This window comes from Leiobunum rupestre, chromosome 1, assembly GCF_980474605.1.
Source record: "Leiobunum rupestre chromosome 1, qqLeiRupe1.1.hap1, whole genome shotgun sequence".
Classification (NCBI taxonomy): Eukaryota; Metazoa; Arthropoda; class Arachnida; order Opiliones; family Sclerosomatidae; genus Leiobunum; species Leiobunum rupestre.
Window position 1 is genome coordinate 37084056 of NC_143384.1, and position 20532 is coordinate 37104587.

General features: G+C 34.4%; 5 protein-coding genes across 10 annotated transcripts; 3 read left to right on the top strand and 2 right to left on the bottom strand.

Moving 5' to 3' along the window:
* The first annotated feature begins 1 nt into the window (after position 1).
* Positions 2–1136, top strand: LOC149962270 (histone-lysine N-methyltransferase SETMAR-like). Of its 2 annotated transcripts, none has more exons than XM_090179451.1 (3): positions 2–246; positions 310–658; positions 719–1136. In XM_090179451.1, the coding sequence occupies exons 1-3, from the start codon at positions 136–138 to the stop codon at positions 1075–1077; spliced, it is 819 nt and encodes a 272-aa protein (XP_090035577.1). In that variant the 5' UTR covers positions 2–135; the 3' UTR covers positions 1078–1136. The 2 variants fall into 2 exon arrangements, with proteins under 2 accessions (XP_090035577.1, XP_090035581.1); XM_090179455.1 differs by having other exon boundaries at positions 310–634.
* A 99-nt stretch (positions 1137–1235) lies between these two features.
* Positions 1236–3202, bottom strand: LOC149962271 (formylglycine-generating enzyme). Its single transcript, XM_090179398.1, has 7 exons — positions 2663–3202; positions 2443–2600; positions 2257–2379; positions 1774–1888; positions 1594–1707; positions 1467–1526; positions 1236–1409 (listed from the first exon to the last, which is right to left on the bottom strand). Exons 1-7 carry the CDS (start codon positions 3146–3148, stop codon positions 1314–1316), a joined length of 1152 nt encoding a protein of 383 aa, XP_090035524.1. The 5' UTR covers positions 3149–3202; the 3' UTR covers positions 1236–1313.
* Positions 3203–3256: 54 nt separating this feature from the next.
* On the top strand, positions 3257–4200 carry RpS23 (ribosomal protein S23). The gene is made up of 4 exons (XM_090179462.1): positions 3257–3389; positions 3595–3754; positions 3817–3937; positions 4000–4200. Exons 1-4 carry the CDS (start codon positions 3386–3388, stop codon positions 4144–4146), a joined length of 432 nt encoding a protein of 143 aa, XP_090035588.1. The 5' UTR covers positions 3257–3385; the 3' UTR covers positions 4147–4200.
* A 34-nt stretch (positions 4201–4234) lies between these two features.
* Positions 4235–5047, bottom strand: LOC149962273 (uncharacterized). The gene is made up of 4 exons (XM_090179469.1): positions 4770–5047; positions 4617–4694; positions 4444–4565; positions 4235–4384 (listed from the first exon to the last, which is right to left on the bottom strand). The coding sequence occupies exons 1-4, from the start codon at positions 4846–4848 to the stop codon at positions 4250–4252; spliced, it is 414 nt and encodes a 137-aa protein (XP_090035595.1). The 5' UTR covers positions 4849–5047; the 3' UTR covers positions 4235–4249.
* Positions 5048–5054: 7 nt separating this feature from the next.
* spg (dedicator of cytokinesis spg) lies at positions 5055–20064 on the top strand. Of its 5 annotated transcripts, XM_090179374.1 has the most exons (36): positions 5055–5220; positions 5300–5381; positions 5516–5562; positions 5637–5761; positions 5825–5880; positions 5952–6048; positions 6118–6266; positions 6365–6449; positions 6514–6549; positions 6612–6760; positions 7327–7408; positions 7467–7593; positions 8158–8579; positions 8642–8740; positions 9003–9066; positions 11196–11626; positions 11691–11783; positions 12394–12494; positions 12555–12795; positions 12856–13256; positions 13361–13520; positions 13585–13811; positions 13875–13953; positions 14115–14423; positions 14486–14571; positions 14650–14667; positions 14733–14895; positions 15059–15301; positions 15367–15561; positions 15701–15842; positions 15928–16276; positions 16386–16784; positions 16847–17198; positions 17259–17667; positions 17732–17799; positions 17953–20064. In XM_090179374.1, exons 3-36 carry the CDS (start codon positions 5526–5528, stop codon positions 18232–18234), a joined length of 6276 nt encoding a protein of 2091 aa, XP_090035500.1. In that variant the 5' UTR covers positions 5055–5220; positions 5300–5381; positions 5516–5525; the 3' UTR covers positions 18235–20064. The 5 variants fall into 5 exon arrangements, with proteins under 5 accessions (XP_090035500.1, XP_090035494.1, XP_090035507.1 ...); XM_090179368.1 differs by having other exon boundaries at positions 5300–5562; XM_090179381.1 differs by having other exon boundaries at positions 5300–5562; positions 11208–11626.
* The last annotated feature ends 468 nt before the right edge of the window (positions 20065–20532 follow it).

Consider the following 20532-nt stretch of genomic DNA (forward strand, 5'->3'; position numbering starts at 1 on the left):
CAGTTTCCGAATGCCATTTAAAAAAAATTTAAGACTGATTTTCGGGTAAACGGGTGACGTCTACGCGTGCTTCAGAGTGTTGAATTTTTGTTTTGGTTACCGAGGCTTAAAACTTTAGCCACATAATAAAATAAAATGTGCGATCAAAATAAAGTAAAAATTGCTGATTTGTCAGAGGGAAAAGAAAAGAAACCAGTTTGTTTTGAGAATTCTTTAGATGAAGAGACACCCCCCAAATATTGGACTGTAAGATTTCATTTTAATACCACTTTTCATAGCAAAGCTTAAGATTATATACCCTTACTACAGTATGTACCATACAATATACCTGGTCCTGGATCGATTTTGGATGATTTTGACTGTGGATTTGGTAACTGCAATTGTTTAGATGATTGTAGCTCAAGCAGATGTCCTTGTGCTTGTGCATATCATGACACACTCCTTGTAGAAGAACAGTTCAATGAAATTAACTCCAGACCTGTTCTTGAATGTGGTTCAAATTGCACATGCAATTTGGATTGCCACAATCGTCTAGTTCAATTTGGGTTAAACCAACAACTGTGTGTGTTTAAAACTGAACAACGGGGTTTTGGCGTTCGCACAATTGAATATTTGCAGAAAGGAACTTTTGTGTGCGAGTACGCTGGAGAAATTATTGGTAGGTTTCATTTTTATTATCTTGAATTTCTGTTTTAAAAACAAAAATGTGCTATATTAGATAAAGAAGAAGCTCTGAAACGATTTGCATGCCAAAAAAACACTGATTCGAACTATATTCATATTTTGCGTGAACACGGGGTGACTTTTACTGAAACTATTATAGACCCCAATGTCTTAGGCAATGTTGGAAGATTTATAAACCATTCGTGTTCTCCGAACCTAATTGCAATCCCAGTAAGGGCCATTAATGCAATTCCTAGGCTTTGTTTCTTCACAAACTGCGATATTCCTAGAAACACAGAGCTGTCCTACAATTATGGTGGCAATTTGGTAGATGATGTACAAATAGGAACTAAAAACTGCAAATGTGGCTCCATCAACTGCAGAAGCTTCTTGCCATTTGATAAAAACATTTAACTCTGAATATAGATGCGACATTTGAAAGACAAAATATTAAACTATGAAAAAAAATTAAGGGCAGGTTTTGTCTTTTTGATTAAGTTTATTTAATATCTAATTTTCTATAAAATTAATAAATTATCAATGTAATGTATAAAATTTGCGATTACTCGACATTTCAAAAAAAAATATTTTTAATAAATATCCCATTTTACAGTTAAATTACAAAAAAACTTCATAATATCATTGGAATGTTAAACATCCACAACACATCGGAAGCCAACGTTTCCAGCAGAGGTATCTGGGGTATTTTGACTTCGGGCAGCGCATCGGTATCGGTAACAGTAAGACTAGAAAAAAGGAAAGCAATTAAGGTTAATTACCTAAATCAATTGCCGAATATTTACCTCGTGGCACATATAAGAACCACCCTTTTTAACTTTATCCTTTCCTGTCTTGGGTCCGGTCTAAATTAAAAGCAAAAATTAATTATTGTAATTAACATTAAGCCATAATTATTAGAAAAATAATTACAGGGTTTTTTGACGGAATTGGCTTATGTTCAGTGATCCACCAGTCGCTTGTCCATTCCCATACATTTCCAATTATATTTTTCAATCCAAACTTGTTTGGTGGGTAAGAATTAACCTGGGATTCAAGTTATTAAACAATGGGACAATTATATTGGTATTCTTAAGTATTAAATAAAAGTACAGGCGCAGTTCCAGCATGGCCATCTTCTCCTGTGTCATGTTTTGGGAATTCTCCTTGCCAAATATTAGTTCTGTGCTCATTATTTGGTGTTAATTTATTGCCCCATGGAAATAATCTAAGATATGGAAGGTTTTAGTTTACTTTAACATTTATGAAAACTAATAGGCATTTCCATAAAATAAAAATGTTTTTCTGGGTGTCACGTGCCCAAGATTATCTTTAATATCTTCACATGATAGATTTTCAGTCTTAAATCTAAGGTTCCTTGCGATTTCAGCACCCACTTTTTATCTTTATAATAGCTTAAGCTAATGATGTAGGAAAAACCGGGAAGAACCAGTATTTTATGGAAACACCTATTCTGAAGACTGCCAAAAAAATGTTTTGATTTATTTAAATTTTTAAAGCTTTTCCCCAAATATATAAGATTTAATAAGACAAAGAACACCATAAGCATTATTTGAAATATATGAATATATTTACCGATCTTGGAGACCAGCTCGACAGGCATATTCCCATTCAGCCTCAGTCGGTAATCTTTTTCCCAATGATTTACAGTAAGCAACTGCATCATTCCAAGACACATGGATGACAGGATGGTCCATTCTATTCAAATTAATTATGATCTTTAATACATCAGAAATCTAGTGAACATCAATCAAAATGAACCTTAAATCTATATCAGAATTGGGTCCTTCCGGGTGCATCCAATCGGCACCTTTGACTGGTAACCACCATGGTGCACCAGCTACAGCTTTTGAGATCCCTTGTTTAGTTTCATCACTAAGGAGATTCTCTAGTACAAATGAATCCCTGAATGTTTCAGCCTAAAACCGTTCAATTCAAATTTCAGTTTTGGAGGGAAAGTAAACGCTTAAAATTAATGAACCTCAGTTTTGTGGTTAGTCATTCGAACGAAGGACCGAAAATCTTTATTGCTAACTTCATGGACATCCATGTAGAAATCTGAGATTGTAACTTGCCTAGCTGGGAATTCGCCATCTGCTTTAAAAATTGGCTTATCTGTTCCCATTGTAAATTCTCCACCAGTTATTAGTACCATTCCTTCTTTTACTGCTTCAACCTTAACATCATTTGCACATTCTCCATCCGTAGATTGTTCGTTCGAACAGAACCCAGTGTCAGTTTCCTTTAATGTTTTGTCTTTGTCTCTGGATAAAGAACCACAGCCGCAGTTTTTTTCCTCGGTTTTAGTTTCAGTATTTTCATTTCCATCATTCACTTTTTCCGAATCTTGAGCATTTTCAACATATTGCTTGGCATATTTACAAGTATCTTCGCTGTTTATTATCGATATACATAAAATTATAAAAAAAATAACGAAATAATATAGTTTCATGTTGGTTAAATACATGTCTGTTTAAAGGTATAACAAAATATTTCACGGTTTCTTGCTCGTCATGGTCAAATAGGTAAATTAATTTGAAAAAAGCGGGTCAAAGTTCACGATACGTGTATTTGTTAGTTCGCCTGGTAGCCACTGGATGGCGCACGTTTCTTAAACCTTTATTGATTTTTATTTCCATATAGCAGTCGAGTGAGTCGACGGCAAGGCCCAACCACTAAATTTCCTAAACTCCACCGTAACGTCATGGGTAAGTTTGGGTCAATCTTAATTAATCTGTTATAAATATCTGTTTTTTTAACAAAATAATGTAGTATTCTATTATTTTATACACACAAAATGAAGCTAAATGTTATATTTTCTGCGGATATTAAACATTTGTACTAATTAATCGTTATGGTAGTTTCTTTTAAGCCTTGGTATTTTATAACATGCAGACTATTGTTGATTTGTAGGAAAACCTAGGGGACTTCGTACAGCGCGAAAGCACCGCAACCATCGTAGAGAACAAAGATGGCACGATAAAGACTTCAAGAAAGCGCATTTGGGAACAAGGTGGAAGGCCAATCCTTTTGGAGGCGCTTCTCATGCTAAAGGAATTGTGCTTGAGAAAGTGTATGTATCTGTTAAAAGTTTTTCAATTCCTATACGTAACTAACAGTCATGTTTCAATTTAGTGGTGTTGAAGCTAAGCAGCCTAACTCCGCTATCAGAAAGTGTGTCAGAGTACAGTTAATAAAGAATGGAAAGAAAATCACAGCATTCGTGCCCAGGGATGGTTGTTTAAATTACATTGAAGTGAGTATGGTTGCTTTAATATGTTGTGCATTGAATATATATTGAACTATAATATTTACTAGGAAAATGATGAAGTGTTAGTAGCTGGATTTGGTCGTAAGGGCCATGCTGTAGGAGATATTCCTGGTGTTCGTTTCAAGGTAGTCAAAGTAGCTAATGTGTCGCTTTTGGCGTTATACAAAGAAAAGAAGGAAAGACCACGTTCATAAAATGTATTTGTTATAAGGAAAAAAATTTCAAGGAATTAAAATTTCTTGAACAAATATGAAATTGTATTTATTGATGAACATAATATTTTAAAAAATGGCAATGTCAATTATTATCAGAATTGATTTCATGGATTAATTTTGGTTTTGTCAAAATTTTATCTGCAAGACTAAATTCTGAATCGGAATTTGAACTAGATTCAGTATCACTGGAATCGGAAGTTTCATACATTGCAATGTTCTGAAATTAATAATCGGTAGTTTGATAACTATTGCACAAAAATTATTTATGATTGGTACCATTTCAATAATTTTATCACATCCCTCCACATTTTCAATGTTTTTTTCTTGATCAGTTTTCCCATCAAGAGAATTTTGAGCTTTTAACATCAGTGGTAAAAAGTCTTTAACCCTGGAAAGTGCTGAAATATACTTTTTAGAAAGAAAATAAATTAAAGAAAAGGTCAGTGTACCTGAGCACTTCATTGGAAATGTTTTCAATTTATCTCCTTGATCCTGTTTCTTTAAGGTGTTCAGCACATGTTCACTTTCTATGGACCAAAAAATAAACCAAGGCTTATGTAAAATAATTTTTCATGTGGATCTTCTAAAATAAAATGTTTAACCTGAAATGTACTCTGATCGTAGGAGATCTTTAGAGGTTTTCACGTGTTTTTCGCTAACGTTTTCTACTGATTTTGCCATTTTAAAATAAAACTACTAAGGACGGATACATAAGTATCGTGTTACTGAATAACTTGACCTTTGCCCCTTCACCCTATGTCAGACCAAGTTGGCCGTAATTTTTTTTCATAAACCAAATTTAACGATAATAATTTTAGGTAAATAACGTTACATCAAATACATTTTCAAATTACACTATTCAAACTTCAATTTCAAGTCGTGGAAAATAACATTTCTTTTTTTTTTTTAAATATTAATGCTAACGCAAAACGTTTCAAGATGGCGACCGGGGTCAAGTCGGAAAAAGTTTCGGTCGAGTTTTATGTCAAAATTAATTCAGTGACAATTTGAATTTTCCAATGTAATTATAATTTTATGAAATCTTCAGTATTTGTAAGTCTTATTTTGTATTTTATAGAAAATTGGATTTAGTAGAAATCGATTTATATTGGACTTCACTTGTTTTTTTCAGAGCTTCAATAAAAGACAAAGGCAGGCCTTTAATTCTCAGGGCCATTGGATTGTGGAAAACAACAAAAGAAAGCATGAGTGATGTAATAGAAGAATTAAGAGGAAAACGAGTTGCCATACTTAATAAAACAAAGCCCATCATTATCTCTTGGAATTGACGTTTTGTTGGGCTTTGATGAAACGTTTATGAGCTTATCGTTAGATCTATTTATAATAGATCTAACAAGATGTGGACACCTACTAAAAATAAAAAATACGGTGTTGGTTAGTGCAATATTTCGAATTTATTAATAAATATGATCAGTTATTATATTTCACTCTACTAAAATTTCTTTTAGTAATATACAATTATGATGGAAACTGCAAATATGGTTTACCCTTGGAAATTGGTGAAACTGTACATATTTTGGAGGAATGTGGGGGATGGTTTCGAGGGTATTCTACAAGGAAGAAGTCGATTAAGGTAATTATTTCTTCTTTTAAATTTTTTGATCTTTGATTTAAAAAACTTTGTGATAATTTATAGGGTGTTTTTCCGGCATCAGTTATATGCCTCAGAGCTTTTCATATCATTAATGATGGGTAAAACTACAAAATTATAATTAAAATTTTATAAATATATTAAATATGTGTATAAATATATGTTCTTGTAGTCTCTTTGAGACAGTAGTGCCAGTAGAAGACCCAACAGTACGCGAAGTAACTTGCGTACTTCGAGAATGGCATACAATATGGAAGAAATTATTTGTGGTAAATAAATAACTTTCATTTATTAATTGAAAATAAGAAAGACCATAAAAAACCATTTCCCTTTTTTAGAAACATGAAATTCAACTGTTCCAACGTTTACAGAAAGTTATGAGGGACCTCATCGAGATGCGTCGCCAATTGATTATCGGTACTTTAACCCAAGATCAAATGAATGAAAGGAAAGCCAGAATCACGGCCAAAATAGATTGGGGAAACAGGTAAGAATTTATTTTTAAATTTACTATTAAATTTTAATTTGATTTCCAAACTTTGATGTGATTGATATATATATATATATATATATAAATATATATAGGTATTTGGGTTTGGATCTTGTGCCAAGAGTTGATAATGAAGTAGTAGAACCCGATAGTTTAAGTCCTGTTGAATTATACAAAGTGGTATGAAAAAAAGTTGCAATTGTACTTTTTTCTGAAGAAATTCTAATATTTTAAAAAAATTTAGCATCTTGAAAGTGCTGAAAGTGTTACTGGGCCGTTGGTAAGTGATTTCTAATTTGTAAAGGTTTTTCGAATAACTAAGACTATTTTAAATTGTGGCAGGGAAGAGGTACTGTTCGCAAAAGGGACCCGCAGGCGGGTATTGTAACTCACCACATATTCATATGTCTGAGAGACTTCATTTATGTTCTTGGAGAGGAAGTGGAACTACATTTCTCACTTTACGATACTCAGCAGGCTGAGTTTATCAGGTTAAAATGGTTTTCTCCTTATATATGAAATCGCGGGTGGCCAACTTTTTTATGGTAGGTCAAATTTGTAGCAATCAGATACTATAAGTCACAGAACGCAATAATACATTTATAGTCGATATAGACTGTGTGAGCAGGCTTGGAAATAAGCGGTGGTCACTGGGTCAAAGACCAGTTTATTAATTGCTCGGACCAGTTTTTTTATTCAAAAGCTAGGGGTTCACTGGTCCAGTGTCCAGTTTATTAATTCAAAATTATCTACTGTATTATTAACCAACTGGTCTACGTAACCACCTAAATAATTCAAGAGTTGGGAGTCACTGGCCAAATAGACCAGTTTAGAAATAAACCTTATTTCCAAGCCTGGACTGTGTGAGGCCACTATTAAATAAAAGCCTTTTATTATTATTATTATTATTATATCAAATTTGTTTATTTTTCATCTAACCATAATTGTATTTAATATAATTTAGCTCTCTTTCTTTAACTAACAGATTTGGGTCTTAAGTTTTTGTGGTTTTTTTTCCAGTAAGCCTTTGCCTACTCTTAATAACTTTTTCTTATAGTGAGCGATATCTAGTCAGATTAAGCAGGTCTGGCCAGTCCAATTTTGTTGAAAAAATGAATAGTCACTGCACAATTTTCACAGTAAGTACAGAATTTAAAAAACTTGAATTTGCAGATTTTTATGCATTTCATTTTATAGGATTTGGGTAATGCGGATCTTAACAGAGACATGTATATAGTTGTTCATATCATTAGAATAGGACGTATGCTAAATGATTCAAAGAAATCCAGCGTCCAGTCTTACAGAAGGCCTTATGGATGCGCAGGTATTTCCTTAATTTAACTGACAAAGATTACGGCTCTTTTTTTCAAAAGCGCTGGCTTTTTTTTTGTTTGTAATCCTCGTCTTTAGTTTTTTGTAAATGCTTCAGCTGTTATTTGTGCGTAAGTTGCGGCTGTTATTTGTGCGTAAGTTGCGGCTGTTATTTGTGCGTAAGCTGCGGCTGTTATTTGTGAGTAGTTTGCGGCTGTTGTTTGTGCGTAAGTTGCGGCAGTTGTTTTGTGTAAGTTGCGGCAGTTGTTTTGTGTAAGTTGCGGCTGTTATTTGTGCGTAAGTTGCGGCTGTTATTTGCGCGTAAGTTGCGGCTGTTATGTTTTGTTCGCAATTGCCTCGTCTATTGTTTGTTCGTTAGTGCCCCATCTATTGTTTGTTTGTAATTGCCTCGGCGGTTGTTGGTTCGTAAATGACTCAGCGGTTGTTGGTGTGTAAATGCCTCGGCGGTCTGTTGCTCGTAAGCCTTGGCGGTTGTTTGTTCATAAGCGGCTTCAGTTTTTTGGGCACTAGCCGCGGTTATTAGTCTTTCTTGTTGAAATAAGTTTTCTGTTTTTAGTGCTCAATATAACAGAAGTTCTGTCGGAAAAGTCAGATTCAATGATGGCTGATGATCGTGAATATACCATGAAACTTCACATGTGTCACGAAAATGATTTCCATCAGCTGCATGAACTTATTATTAAGAAACAAAACAACAAGTATAACTTGCTATCTGGGCAGCCAAATTATGGTTTAGTACTCGGAATCCGAATGATGCACGGTGATCTTCACCAACTAACTCAAGAGAGCCCTTTGCTCTTCAAGAATGTTTCAATTACGAGGAAAAGGGGTTTTTCTGATGTTATCATGCCAGGAGACGTGCGCAATGATCTGTATTTTACCCTTGAAAGAGGCGATTTTGAGAAAGGAGGCAAATCTACTGGCAAAAACATCGAGGCTTCTGTGTACCTACTAAATTCTGACGGGCAGCTTTTGGATGTATGGTTTACTTTTAATATTGCAATTTATGGATTTTAAATTGTTTAATTTTCCTAATATAGAAATGCATCAGTATTGGATCTGGTCAAGAAAATGTTTCTGACTACCAGTCTCTAGTCTTGTACCACAATAATGCACCCCGGTGGTCAGATCTGATAAAAGTAAGGGTGAATATTTTAAAATACCCGAATAACAGTTGGTAGGGATAGCTATTTCCCATGGTTTTGACTCTTCTGAAGATTATATAGACACGGTTAGAAATTACCTAGCCGAAGCTCTTGATTTTTAAAGGGAAATCAGTGTCACACTAAATGTATCTGCATCAGTATGTTGTTTGAAATCCTACAGGGGCGTGATTAGGATCTATTGCTTGAAAATATGTAACTTTGCAAAATGTGCAATTATTCTTTCTTCAACTTTCAGCTTGCTATTCCTATTGAAAAATTTGATGGTGCTCATGTTCGAATTGAATATCGTCACTGCTCAAGTAAGTTTCATATAATCTTTATCTGTAGGGATGCACCGATATATCAGCCTATTTTTCTCATATTGGTAGCGGCCAATATTTTCGGGAAAAACTTAAAAATAAAAAAATTATCGATTAACTAATGATAACGTTTTATTTGATTGGCCGCGCCACATACGGCAGACTTCAGAAGCTAGATCATACCTTGTTGTTATGAGTGTAAACAAATAGAAATTAATTGTGATAAAAAATATGTATCAAGTAAAATGAAAAGAAACATATTCGGATATGCTCTTGCAAACGTTTTTTAATGAAAAATTATTATAAAATGGTATGACAGTGCACTGAACCGTCTTTTACAATTATTTTATCGTATACACTACTGATTAACGGCCACGAGTAGTCAATATATTGACCTGTACCCATATCGGAGCATCCCAATTTATCTGTCAGAATACCAGGGTTTGAAAACAAAAAACCCAGTGGGTTTTTATGGACCCACCCATCTCAAAAAACCCACCTCAGAAAAAACCCACTTTAAAAACTCAGATTTTAAATGAAAAACCAGCATGTTCAATGTGCAATGATCATTTTATTATACAGGGTGTTCACTAAAAATGAACCAGGGCGAATATCTCAAAATCTGTTTTAGGTACGATTTGGAAATTTCCAAGTCTTATACAAGATGTAGGGGGAAACCTACTATGAAAACTTCGATGACCTTGAACTATGTCTTCAAGGTCATCCAAAACCTAACTCGAGAACCGAAAGTGTTAGAAAGTTGGTTCTAATTAGAAACGTGTTCCACGTGACTTTCTTAGTACAAATAGCTTTGACCTGATCGGATTTGACCAATAGGAAGCCGAGAAATGCTAGATGAAACACAAGAAGGTCATTAAGTTGATAACGTGGCGAAAGCGAGGTTCGGGAGCTGATAACTCTAAAGATACTCGTTTTAGAGTACTGAAATTTGCTACACATCCTCATCACGATTGAGGGTCTTTAGTTTAAAAATTTCAATGACCTTGAACCATGTCTTCAAGGTCATCCAAAAACTAACATGAGAACCGTAAGTGTTAGAAAGTTGGTTCCAATTAGAAAAGTGTTCCACGTCACATTGTAGGTCTAATTAGCTTTGATTCGATCGAATTTGAACAATAGGAAGTTGAACTGTTTTTCAAAATCACAAAGGTCGTTAAAATGAAATTTGAAAGAAAACGCACATAACTCGAAACCGATTCGTGTTACATCGAAATTTGCTAGACAAACTCATTATGGTGGTCGTCATGACAACATAATTTAAAAATATTTTGTAATGTCATTTTATTTTACGCTAAGCCTAATATTAATTCGAAGTTTATTTTTGTAAGCACAAAGTTAGTTTTTTCTTTAGAAATAATAAAGTTATGTATACTATTCGAGAAAAGGGCGAAATGGTTTGGTTATTTTATGAAAATAGGAGAAATGCACGCTTAGCAGCGGCATCTCTCCCAACACTTACGGTTCTCGCGTTAGTTTTTGGATGACCTTGAAGACATGGTTCAAGGTCATTGAAATTTTTAAACTAAAGACCCTCAATCCTGATGAGGATGTGTAGCAAATTTCAGTACTCTAACACAAGTATCTTTAGAGTTATCAGCCCCCGAACCTCACTTTCGGCACGTTATCAACTTAATGACGTTCTTGTTTTTCATCTAGCATTTCTCGACTTCCTATTGGTCAAATCCGGTCAGGTCAAAGCTATTTGTATTTAGAAAGTCACGTGGAACACGTTTCTAACTGGAACCAACTTTCTAACCCTTACGGTTCTCGAGTTAGTTTTTGGTTGACCTTGAAGACATGGTTCAAGGTCATCGACATTTTCGCAGTAGGTTTCCCCCTACATCTTGTATAAGACTTGAAAATTTCCAAATCGTACCTAAAACAGATTTTGAGATATTCGCCCTGGTTCATTTTTTAGTGGACACCCTGTATATCTTAGACTGAATTGTAATGTGATATAAACTTTACAAAGTCCTTTGGTTCCGCTTTGCCGTATCTCGACTAATACCAATATTGAAATTGTATACTAAAATGAAAAACCCACTTTATAATTATAAATTATACTTTATAAAAATAAATCTTTATTGTATTAATTTTTTTTTATACTGGTGGTGGAAAAGCTCGTGATCGGGAGAAGAAATTACTTGGTTTCTCAGCTATCCATTTGATGGACAGTAAAGGAACAATTATTAGCAATGGTCTTCATGAACTTTACGTTTATAAGTGTGAAGACAGATCAAAACTTCATGATCCTAAAAACTATTTAAACCTTCCTTCGGGGCCCAAGGAAGGTGGCTTAGTAGTGACACCTGGCAGTGCTAGTGCAATGGGCAACACGTCATTATCAGCTACTTTGAGTTCTCTTGGACTATTCCCAAGAAGTTCCCGGGAAACTATTTACATTCGAACGCTGTTGTGCTCCACTAAGCTTACCCAGAATGGTGATGTTCTATCCCTTCTCAAATGGAAAGATCACCCTGATCATATTCAAGATACTCTCAACAAGGTTATGAAGCTCGATGGAGAAGAAATTGTTAAAGTAAGAGAGATCAATGATATTTAGTTATCTTACTGTTAAAATCTAATCACGTATGATATTACAGTTTTTACAAGATATTTTAGATGCTCTCTTTTCGATGTTTTCTACCAGTGACGGAAATTCTACAACACATTCAGGACTTGTTTTCAAAGTTCTAGTAAGAATCGCTTCTATTTTGAAACTTCATAGATTTAATCTATGAATTTGTAAGCCATGGACCAAATATTGTGCCGTTGTCCTTATTATTAGTAAGAGTTGGGTGGCTGGGTTAGACCCAATCTTGCACTTAGACCAGAGGTCCATTGTGCAGCCCGTTGTCCTTAAAAAAGGTTGATTCTAAAAGTCAGTTTGTGAAAATTCCCTTCATTCCATCTTGTAAAAACTCATTTCCCTAAATAATAATAATAGTAATAAGCTAAGCTAATACCTAAGTCAACTAGTGACTTTTGAAACCAATTACTGGTGACCGGATTAAATTGTCACGTAAGCCAAAAGCTCCCTTCATAATGATACCTTCTCTTCCACTCTCCCAATCTTATGGGAAGTCAATGGAACAGATGACATTTTGACATCGAGTCTACACAGAATAGGGGAAGGTAATTTTCCACTCACCAACTTTTGAAGTTGACCTATATAAGCCCTGTTAATACAATGGTAAGACAAGCCTTGGTTAATAGTATTAGGCTTAAGTCCATAAAACCCATCCATTCGTCAACCCAATACTAAGCCTCAAAAATTCTAAATTTAAAATTCATACATTTTAAAAGGTTCATATCTTCAGCTTACTAGAAGGGAGTCGTTACGAACATTTTAAACCTGTAATGGACACCTATATAACTGCCCATTTTGCAGCCGCATTAGTTTATAAGTAAGATATATTACATAAATTTGGTATGAAATCAATTATTATGTTATTTTTTTATAAAAGGGGTTTAATCAGCTGCGTGAAACACTGCGCCGATTTAGTCCGTGATACAGAGCAACAAGAATCGATTCACAAGTGCTTCCTTTCACTTGAATACATTTTCAAGTTCATTATCCAATCACGGGTCTTGTTTGCTCGTGCCACTGGTGATCAAAACGAAGAAGCCTTTCGTTTAGATTTGCATGAACTTTTTCACTCTTTCAACCGAATGCTCACATTGCCCAGTGATCCCTTACCCTCAGACGTGAGTTTTTAAGTAGTTAAAAAATATTTTTAATTAACCATTTATGTAATCCATTTTTAGAATTCTACTTCAATCTTGGCAAATCAAGTAGCTTTAGTAAATAGTTTAGGTCCCCTTTTTGAGCAACTTTTAAAAGTGATGACGCATGCGGAAGTTACCAGAATAGTCAAAATGACTTTGGAGGACCTATCGTATTCAACTATGACAACTAGTGCAGATAAAGCCATACCTCAGCTAGCAACTGCTAAATTAAAGTGCATTTTACACTTAATCAAGGGACCAGTTTTTAAAGAAGCAACTTCTCGGTCAGAACTACTAGACATCATCGTGAATCATCTTAAACTTCATTTATTTCCAAATAAACTCGATATGGGGCATTGTGCCGAAATTATTGGAGAAATTATCACTTTTCTCCAACATTTGAAAGATGGCAAAGACCATTTGCATGCAAGACCAGTGAGGTAATAAAAATTATTTTTTTAGCCTCCTTTTCTGTACTTTGACCAAAGCCAAGGCTTAATTAGTTAATTTTTGTCTTACATATATGTTTTCATAACAACCTTAGGAGAAACAGCAGCGCATCTGGTGGACAGTTGTCGCAATTTAAGGAAAAAACACAATCAAATGTAATGGGAATCAATCGTGATGTTGACATTTTAGTTATGGGTCTTCTAGAAATGTTATTCGATTGTGTGAAACAGGTTGATAGAACTTCATCAACTGCGGTATGTTTTAAATATGTATATGCTTTCCTTTACCTAAAGGTATAATGAGTTGAGATGATTATAGGGATTGATTGTCGCTTGTTTGATTGGTCTACTTCGTTTGATGGAAGAACAACATTACTGTCATCTATGGGAAACATTTAACGAAAGTCAGATTCGACGGGATTCCGTTAGAATTTTGCATAAGCCTCTTATGGAGTTCTTGATGCTTGTTTTTGAGGTTTTTCGTGACATGGTGAGGGAAGATGTATTCCCTCCGGATTGGATGGTCATGAGAATGGTCGACAATCAGTGAGTTATAATTTTGATTGGGATAATTAACTGACTTTTAAACTAATTAACTTTATTTTTCAGCGTTATTCTTTGCGCTTTACAAGAATTTTCTCAGCCTCTAACCTCGGAATTTTTAGCTGGAAATAATTTTAACAAAGATGTGGGTCATATTTAATTAACAAATAATTTTTTGTTGCATTGTGGGCATTGGGTTTCTTTGTGTTGTTCCTTATGCAAGTTTATTTTATACTATAAGAGAGATTGATGAGTGGTTTTGGGCCCATTAGGGTGTTTTTTTAATAGATTTTATTGTAATTTTAGCTATGGAACAGTTTCTTTCTGCTCTCTGTAAATTTCTTGACGCAGCCAGCCTTGCAAATGGAAACATTCTCTGAAGCGAAGCGAGACAAAATCAGTGAAAAATATGGCGATATGCGAGTGCTTATGGGCTTTCAAATACTTTCCATGTGGGACAAATTGGGCGAAAACAAAGGTCATTTTATCCCTGCCATGGTGGGCCCATTTCTCGAAGTTACCCTCGTCCCCGAAGCAGAGCTTCGAAAAGCGACATTGCCCATATTCTTTGACATGATGGACTCTGAACAGAGAGCGAGTGGAAGCTTTAAGCAGGTTGGTGTAAATTATTTTTAAACTTATCAATATCAGTTCTAAATTTTGTTGTTCTTTTTCAGGTTGAATCGGAATTGATTGATAAACTGGACATATTAGTTAGCGAAAACAAGGGAGATGACGAATACCGCCAACTGTTCAACACTATGTAAGATTTAGAACTAGTATTGTCGGGAGCTTGGTTTTAATGCTTTTAAAATTCTATTTGGTGCTTGCTTAAAAAAAGGGAACATTTGAGTTCTGTGTAAGATATTTGCTTATTTAAATTTTATCATTAATTTTTACTAACAGTTTCTGATTCTTTGTTAGGTTGTTGGAGCGAGTACGAACTAGTGATCCAATCTGGAAGGAGAATGGAATTGCTTTTATAAATTCAATTACTCGTCTTCTAGAAAGATTGCTTGATTACAGGAATGTAATGGAAGGGGAAGAAAATCAGGATAAAAGAATGAGTTGCACAGTGAATTTGCTTGTGAGCTAACCTTTACTTATCAAAGCCTTGGCTCAATATTTTTAAGCATTGACTCAAACGTTTTTAAGCTTTGATTTTATAAATGTGGAATCTTTTTAGTCTTGGCTTACTGAACTTTTTTACATTTGGCTTTATTACGGTTTCTTTTTTATTATTGCCTTAGAATTTCTACAAAAATGAAATCAACAGGAAAGAAATGTACATTCGTTACATTTACAAGCTCTGTGATCTGCATCTTCCAGCTGAGAACTACACTGAAGCAGCATTCACTTTGAAACTTCACGCAGATTTATTAAATTGGTCTAATAATGCTCTACCATGTGATCAACGGTATCCACAACAACCAGAATGGAAGCGAAAAGAATCTCTTTACCTGAAGATTATTGAATATTTTGATAAGGGAAAGGTTAGATTAGATATCACCTCATTGTAAGATTTATTTTATTATAAAATTTTTCCAAAATTTTATAGTGTTGGGAGGAAGGAATTGAATTATGCAAGGAGTTAGCGAATCTCTATGAACGGCAACTTTTTAACTACTCTAAGCTTAGTTCGATATTGAAAACTGAAGCCAGGTTTTTTGACAACATTTTAACACAACTTAGACCTGAACCTGAATATTTCAGGGTTGGATTTTATGGTCTTAGTTTCCCATTGTTTCTGAGAGTAAGTTTTGGTGTTTTACTATATTTTTTACCATTAGTGTACTTCTTTTTTCCTGTGTTTTTATTGGTTTTGAGCCCTAAGCCTTGCCCTACTTTTTAAGCCTTTGCTAAGTTTCTTTTAACTCTGCTTTTTTATTTAGAACAAGGTATTTGTGTACAGAGGACTTGAATACGAACGGATTGGTGCTTTCACCCAGAGATTACAAACAGAGTTTCCTCATGCTCAAATCCTCATGAAAAACACCCCACCAGATGATAGCATTGTAAACTCTGATAACCAATGTAAATATTTTGGCATCAAAAACCTTATATCTTAAGTTTTAGAAGTTAAGTATTGCAAACAAAAATTATTCATTCCTCTCATTAGATATTCAAATCTGTAATGTCAAACCAATACCAGTTTTACGTTCGGAGTTTGAAACACACGATGTACCTGAGAAGATACTGAGCTATTATTTGGTCAATGAGGTTAACACATTTCAGTTTGATAGACCAATACATAAAGGGCCAGTCGATAAAGACAATGAGTTTAAAAGCTTGTGGATAGAACGTACCACCTTAGTAACTGCATCTCATTTACCTGGAATTCTGAGATGGTTTGAAGTTATTGAAAAGAGAACTGAAGAACTTACACCAATATGCCATGCTTGTGAAAGCGTTCAAATAATGAACAAAGAGCTTCGGTCACTCATCACGCAATATACGAGTGATCCTAGGTTGGTATTTCATTTTATTGTTTAAGTCTTGGTTGATATATTATTTCAAAAGGTATTTTGACCCTGAAGTTCATTGTAGCATTTAAAATGTTTTAATTGTAATGTTTAGACGATCTATTAGTCCTTTGAGTATGCGTCTCCAAGGTGTCATTGAAGCTGCTGTGAATGGAGGCATTGCAAAATATCAAGAAGCATTCTTCCATCCTGACTTTGCTCTCAAAAATCCAGAACAAGTTGATAAGATGGCTAGATTGAAATCCCTCATTTTGGAACAAGTACAAATATTAGATGGAGGACTTTCCCTTCATGGGCGTCTAGCTCCTCCTGATGTTCAACCATTGCAGCGCCGTTTAGTTGATCGCTTTGCTATAATGAAACAAAGCATTCGTGAGGCGAGCTCTCCAAATATGGCTGCTCGTTTGGGCTCAAGGCGTGCAACAACTGGTGATATTTTGATATCCAGTGGGTATGAGACAGAACACTTTACTCGACGTCCATCTATTGTAAAGTAGGCATTTGATGATGCATTTATAAATAATTTCTTGAGCACTTAAGTTATCTTTCGTATAGCACTCCATTGCCTCCTATACCGAGTGGAGAAGTTTTAACAGTTCTGAAGAAATTATCTCCGGAACCAACAGGCAGCACCAGATCTTCCAGTTCTGGCTCATCGAGTATCTATGGGCATTTTTTACCTGAAGTTTCAGATGATGAAGACATTTATAGTCGACCGCAAACTGATTATTGTGATGGAATTATAATGTGTGGAGCTGGAACTGTAAGGGCAAATATGTCTCAAATAACTGGAAACCCACCATTTCCAGTTGTGGGACGGGTTCAGCCCTTAGGTGTGTCAACTCCACCTCCACTCCCAACCAGACCTAGATCTGTTGCTTTAAGTAGCTCTCCACAAGATGGAAAGGTATTTTTTTTATCTGTTTTAAACCTTCGTTAGATATAAAAAATTATATATTGTTATCAGATTTTGAACAACCGAACTACTTCCGTACGTATTAATTCATTATCTCAGCATGCTGAGCAGCAAGTTTTGGATGATGGGTATGCGTCACTACCTTCCAATGTTCGTCTTGGTCCCCAACATGCTCCGCCTCCATTACCTCCACCGCCATTACGGAGTTGCTTAAGCCCAAGACCCGCTGCGACTCCCGTAGATACATTGTTGGGTATTGTCTCAACTCCTGGTTCAGTTTGCGAATCTATGTTTTCCCCACTATCGTGTCACCCGCCTTCTCATCCACCACCTCTGGCCTTACCACCCTCCGTTATTGCCAATAATGGAGGGCAAGCTATGTCAAGAATGAGCTGGTCCGAACCAAGTTACAATATTGGAGTGGATGGTGAATCTTTTCCCCCGCCACTGCCACCAAGAGGTATTTTCATAGAATTTTAAACCCTTCTTAAGAGTTTTAAGTTAAGAGTTTGTTTATGTTACAGAAAAGAAATCTCAAAACACATTCGCTGATCCTAATAAGCCTGCTTTACCAAAAAGATTTCTGAAAAAAGTAAGTGGTACTTTATTTATTCTGATTTACTCCAGATTCAAACTACCTGAGCTTTATAATATATTTTAGGTTAATCTTTCAAATAATACTTATTATATTGGATAATTGAAATAAATTTTAGTGTAGTCAGTCACTTTCTCAAAATCTTTTCAGACTTCAATGATACCATCACCTTCGCTACAAGATACAGCTCTAATCCCTTTGGAAGTAGATGGCCCAGTTTCTCCGGGTAACTACATTGTACCAAATTCTGAGCAGCTGTCTTCCATTCCTCCTCCATTACCCACCAAAAAAACCTCAGCTTCTAATATACATGGAGAGGCAAGCCCATCGACACCCAACTGTACCCCAACTCACTCTCCCACCACACCTGGTAGCTTTGATTTGCCAACAAATGATTTGAACTCTGTCGAAAATGATACATTGGAATCTTAAATGTTTTGAATCTCCAGAGCACATATAACTTTGCGGCAAGGTAACAAAAATCCCTTATATTTTAAGCGATAGTGTAGTAAAAATAGAGGATAAACAATAGATTTAATATTTTAAAACAAAAGTATTAACGGTGCATTGGCAGTTATGGAATGAAAAAAAATGACGTGTTGGAAGCGTAAAATTGTCCTAATTTTGGTCTTCCTAATATTTTTTAAATTAGTCAATAGGGTTTGAAAATTTTATAAAGTGTAGGTTACTGGGAATATGGCCTACGATTTTTATAAATCATGTAGCATTCCTTTAATTTCTACAAATCAATATTTAAGACTGAAGAAAATTTATTTTTATTGGAATTGTTGAAGTTAGTCACGCATTTGGATATTCGTCCATTTCATAATAACCAGCCAAAATTATTCGTTAATAATTTTTAAAATTCTAACTTCTTCTTTCTGCACCCTTTAAATTGACTTAGTTTGTCTTATGGCAATAATACTGTAGCGACGTTGCTTCTCAAAATACTCTTTATGCACATGATACTCCCATATTTCGTAAAAATTATTTCTATGTATATAGATTGTTTATAGATTATCTCTACTTTTATTTACGTATTTCCATATGCGGGCACGTTTTGAGACTGTAAATATATATTCGATATAAATAGAATAATACAAAGAAATTTTTTAAAATTCCGAACTTTTAATTCGCTAAAATATTGGAAAACTTTTCTATAAAACAAATATTCCATAGTAGCTAACAATTGCCTGGTCCGTATTTGTATATTCATAGTAATTGTAAAGAAGGACTGAATATTCAGAATCCTGCACAATTTTAAAGAAAATCTTTCAGAATAGGTCTTTGCCTAAAAACACAAACTATACTAAATCTAATCACAGAACTTAACTCTTTCAGTCATTTATTTCATCCTATTTTAATTTTTATACACATTTTAAATATTTTAAAACATTTTGAAAACCATGTCAAAAGCTATTTACTCCATACTGATTATACATTTATCTTTGGTAACATGTTTACATTTGATAAAATCTTTAACCCCAACTTTTTACTGCTAGATTGTGAATTAACCCTGCAAATTGAGTTAACGTAATTTTGCCATATTATCTGAATTATTTAAAATAGATATTTAGCTCTCTTCAAAATAAGGGTAATGCATGAAATTCGCAATATTATCTTAGTTTTATAGTATAGTACGTATAAGTTTATATCTATAGATGAACCAAAGTATATATTGTAAAAACCTTTCCTTTTTGCAATATAAAACAATATTTTAGTCAAATTTATTTTACACTTTTTTAGACCCTTCAAAGAATTGTTTTGTAAAATAGATGCGTATTTAATTGAAATATATATATATTGTGATTTTGTTGGAAACATGCAGGTTAAGCATAAATATATATTTTTTTATGAGTTTGTACTTAAAAATTGGTTTTAAATTGTCATATAACCTAATATCAACAGTCAGATAATTTTAATTTGAGAACTATGCTCTTCTAGTTGCCTTTTTTAGGGTAATGAAAAAGTAACTGCTCTGTGTTTATGTAAATTTTAGACGCAGCCTTATTGTGTGTGCTATATAGTGCCAAGCATAGTTATAAAACATGTTTCAAAATATCTACAAATAATCCTATCAAATTTTGGTTAATAGTTTCATCAGTCTCTTAAGTAGCTTAAGAGACTGGTTTCATCCTAAAATCACGAATAAACATGACAAACAGGCATTAAATATTGTCTGTTGGAAATCTTTTAAACAAAATAATATATAATCATTTAAAGAACACTGTAAAAAAGTTTATTGGTATATTTAAATTAGCGCTGGACTTTATATGACATTCCAATATGTTTTATGTACTACTTTTGTGTATTTATTGAACATGAAAAGGATCAATATAAGTATTTGTATTTAATTATTTTATTATTTATCATACTCCTTCTGAAAAGGAGGTGTTAAGAGAGTAATCGGATTTTGTCTTCTGATAGCATGGAGGAAGCACCGCCAAAATTTGTCTTTGAGGGATAAGAAACAAGACGTCCCACGTTTAGAGGCTCTCTTAATATCGACGGCGCTGCCGGCGTTTTGAAAACACGGGCTGGCCGGAGGGCTACCTATCCTTCTAACATATAGGATCCTTGGTTAAGGCATCCCTGTTTTTGACCGGGAAAATTCATCCCCCCCCGCGCATATATGAAAGCGGAGATGGGCAGAATTTGCAACGCCATCTATCCTTCCTTTGTTTACATCAAATGACAGTTGATTTTCAAAAAGGCATAATGTATTTTATT

Bases quoted from the DNA above. Each gene is read 5' to 3' on its own strand.
- LOC149962270 (XM_090179451.1), top strand. From the start codon at position 136: ATGTGCGATCAAAATAAAGTAAAAATTGCTGATTTGTCAGAGGGAAAA. The intron at 247-309 runs GTAAGATTTCAT...CCCTTACTACAG, and splicing joins CACCCCCCAAATATTGGACT to TATGTACCATACAATATACC. The intron at 659-718 runs GTAGGTTTCATT...GTGCTATATTAG, and splicing joins GTACGCTGGAGAAATTATTG to ATAAAGAAGAAGCTCTGAAA.
- LOC149962271 (XM_090179398.1), bottom strand. From the start codon at position 3,148: ATGTATTTAACCAACATGAAACTATATTATTTCGTTATTTTTTTTATA. The intron at 2,601-2,662 runs GTTCATTAATTT...GAACGGTTTTAG, and splicing joins TGACTAACCACAAAACTGAG to GCTGAAACATTCAGGGATTC. The intron at 1,889-2,256 runs GTAAATATATTC...TCCATATCTTAG, and splicing joins CGAGCTGGTCTCCAAGATCG to ATTATTTCCATGGGGCAATA.
- RpS23 (XM_090179462.1), top strand. The intron at 3,755-3,816 runs GTATGTATCTGT...GTTTCAATTTAG, and splicing joins GGAATTGTGCTTGAGAAAGT to TGGTGTTGAAGCTAAGCAGC. The intron at 3,938-3,999 runs GTGAGTATGGTT...AATATTTACTAG, and splicing joins GTTGTTTAAATTACATTGAA to GAAAATGATGAAGTGTTAGT.
- LOC149962273 (XM_090179469.1), bottom strand. From the start codon at position 4,848: ATGGCAAAATCAGTAGAAAACGTTAGCGAAAAACACGTGAAAACCTCT. The intron at 4,695-4,769 runs GTTAAACATTTT...TTTGGTCCATAG, and splicing joins ACGATCAGAGTACATTTCAG to AAAGTGAACATGTGCTGAAC. The intron at 4,566-4,616 runs GTACACTGACCT...AGTATATTTCAG, and splicing joins ATTTCCAATGAAGTGCTCAG to CACTTTCCAGGGTTAAAGAC.
- spg (XM_090179368.1), top strand. From the start codon at position 5,526: ATGTGGACACCTACTAAAAATAAAAAATACGGTGTTG. The intron at 6,761-7,326 runs GTTAAAATGGTT...TTTTTCTTATAG, and splicing joins CAGCAGGCTGAGTTTATCAG to TGAGCGATATCTAGTCAGAT. The intron at 17,668-17,731 runs GTATTTTCATAG...TTTATGTTACAG, and splicing joins CCCGCCACTGCCACCAAGAG to AAAAGAAATCTCAAAACACA.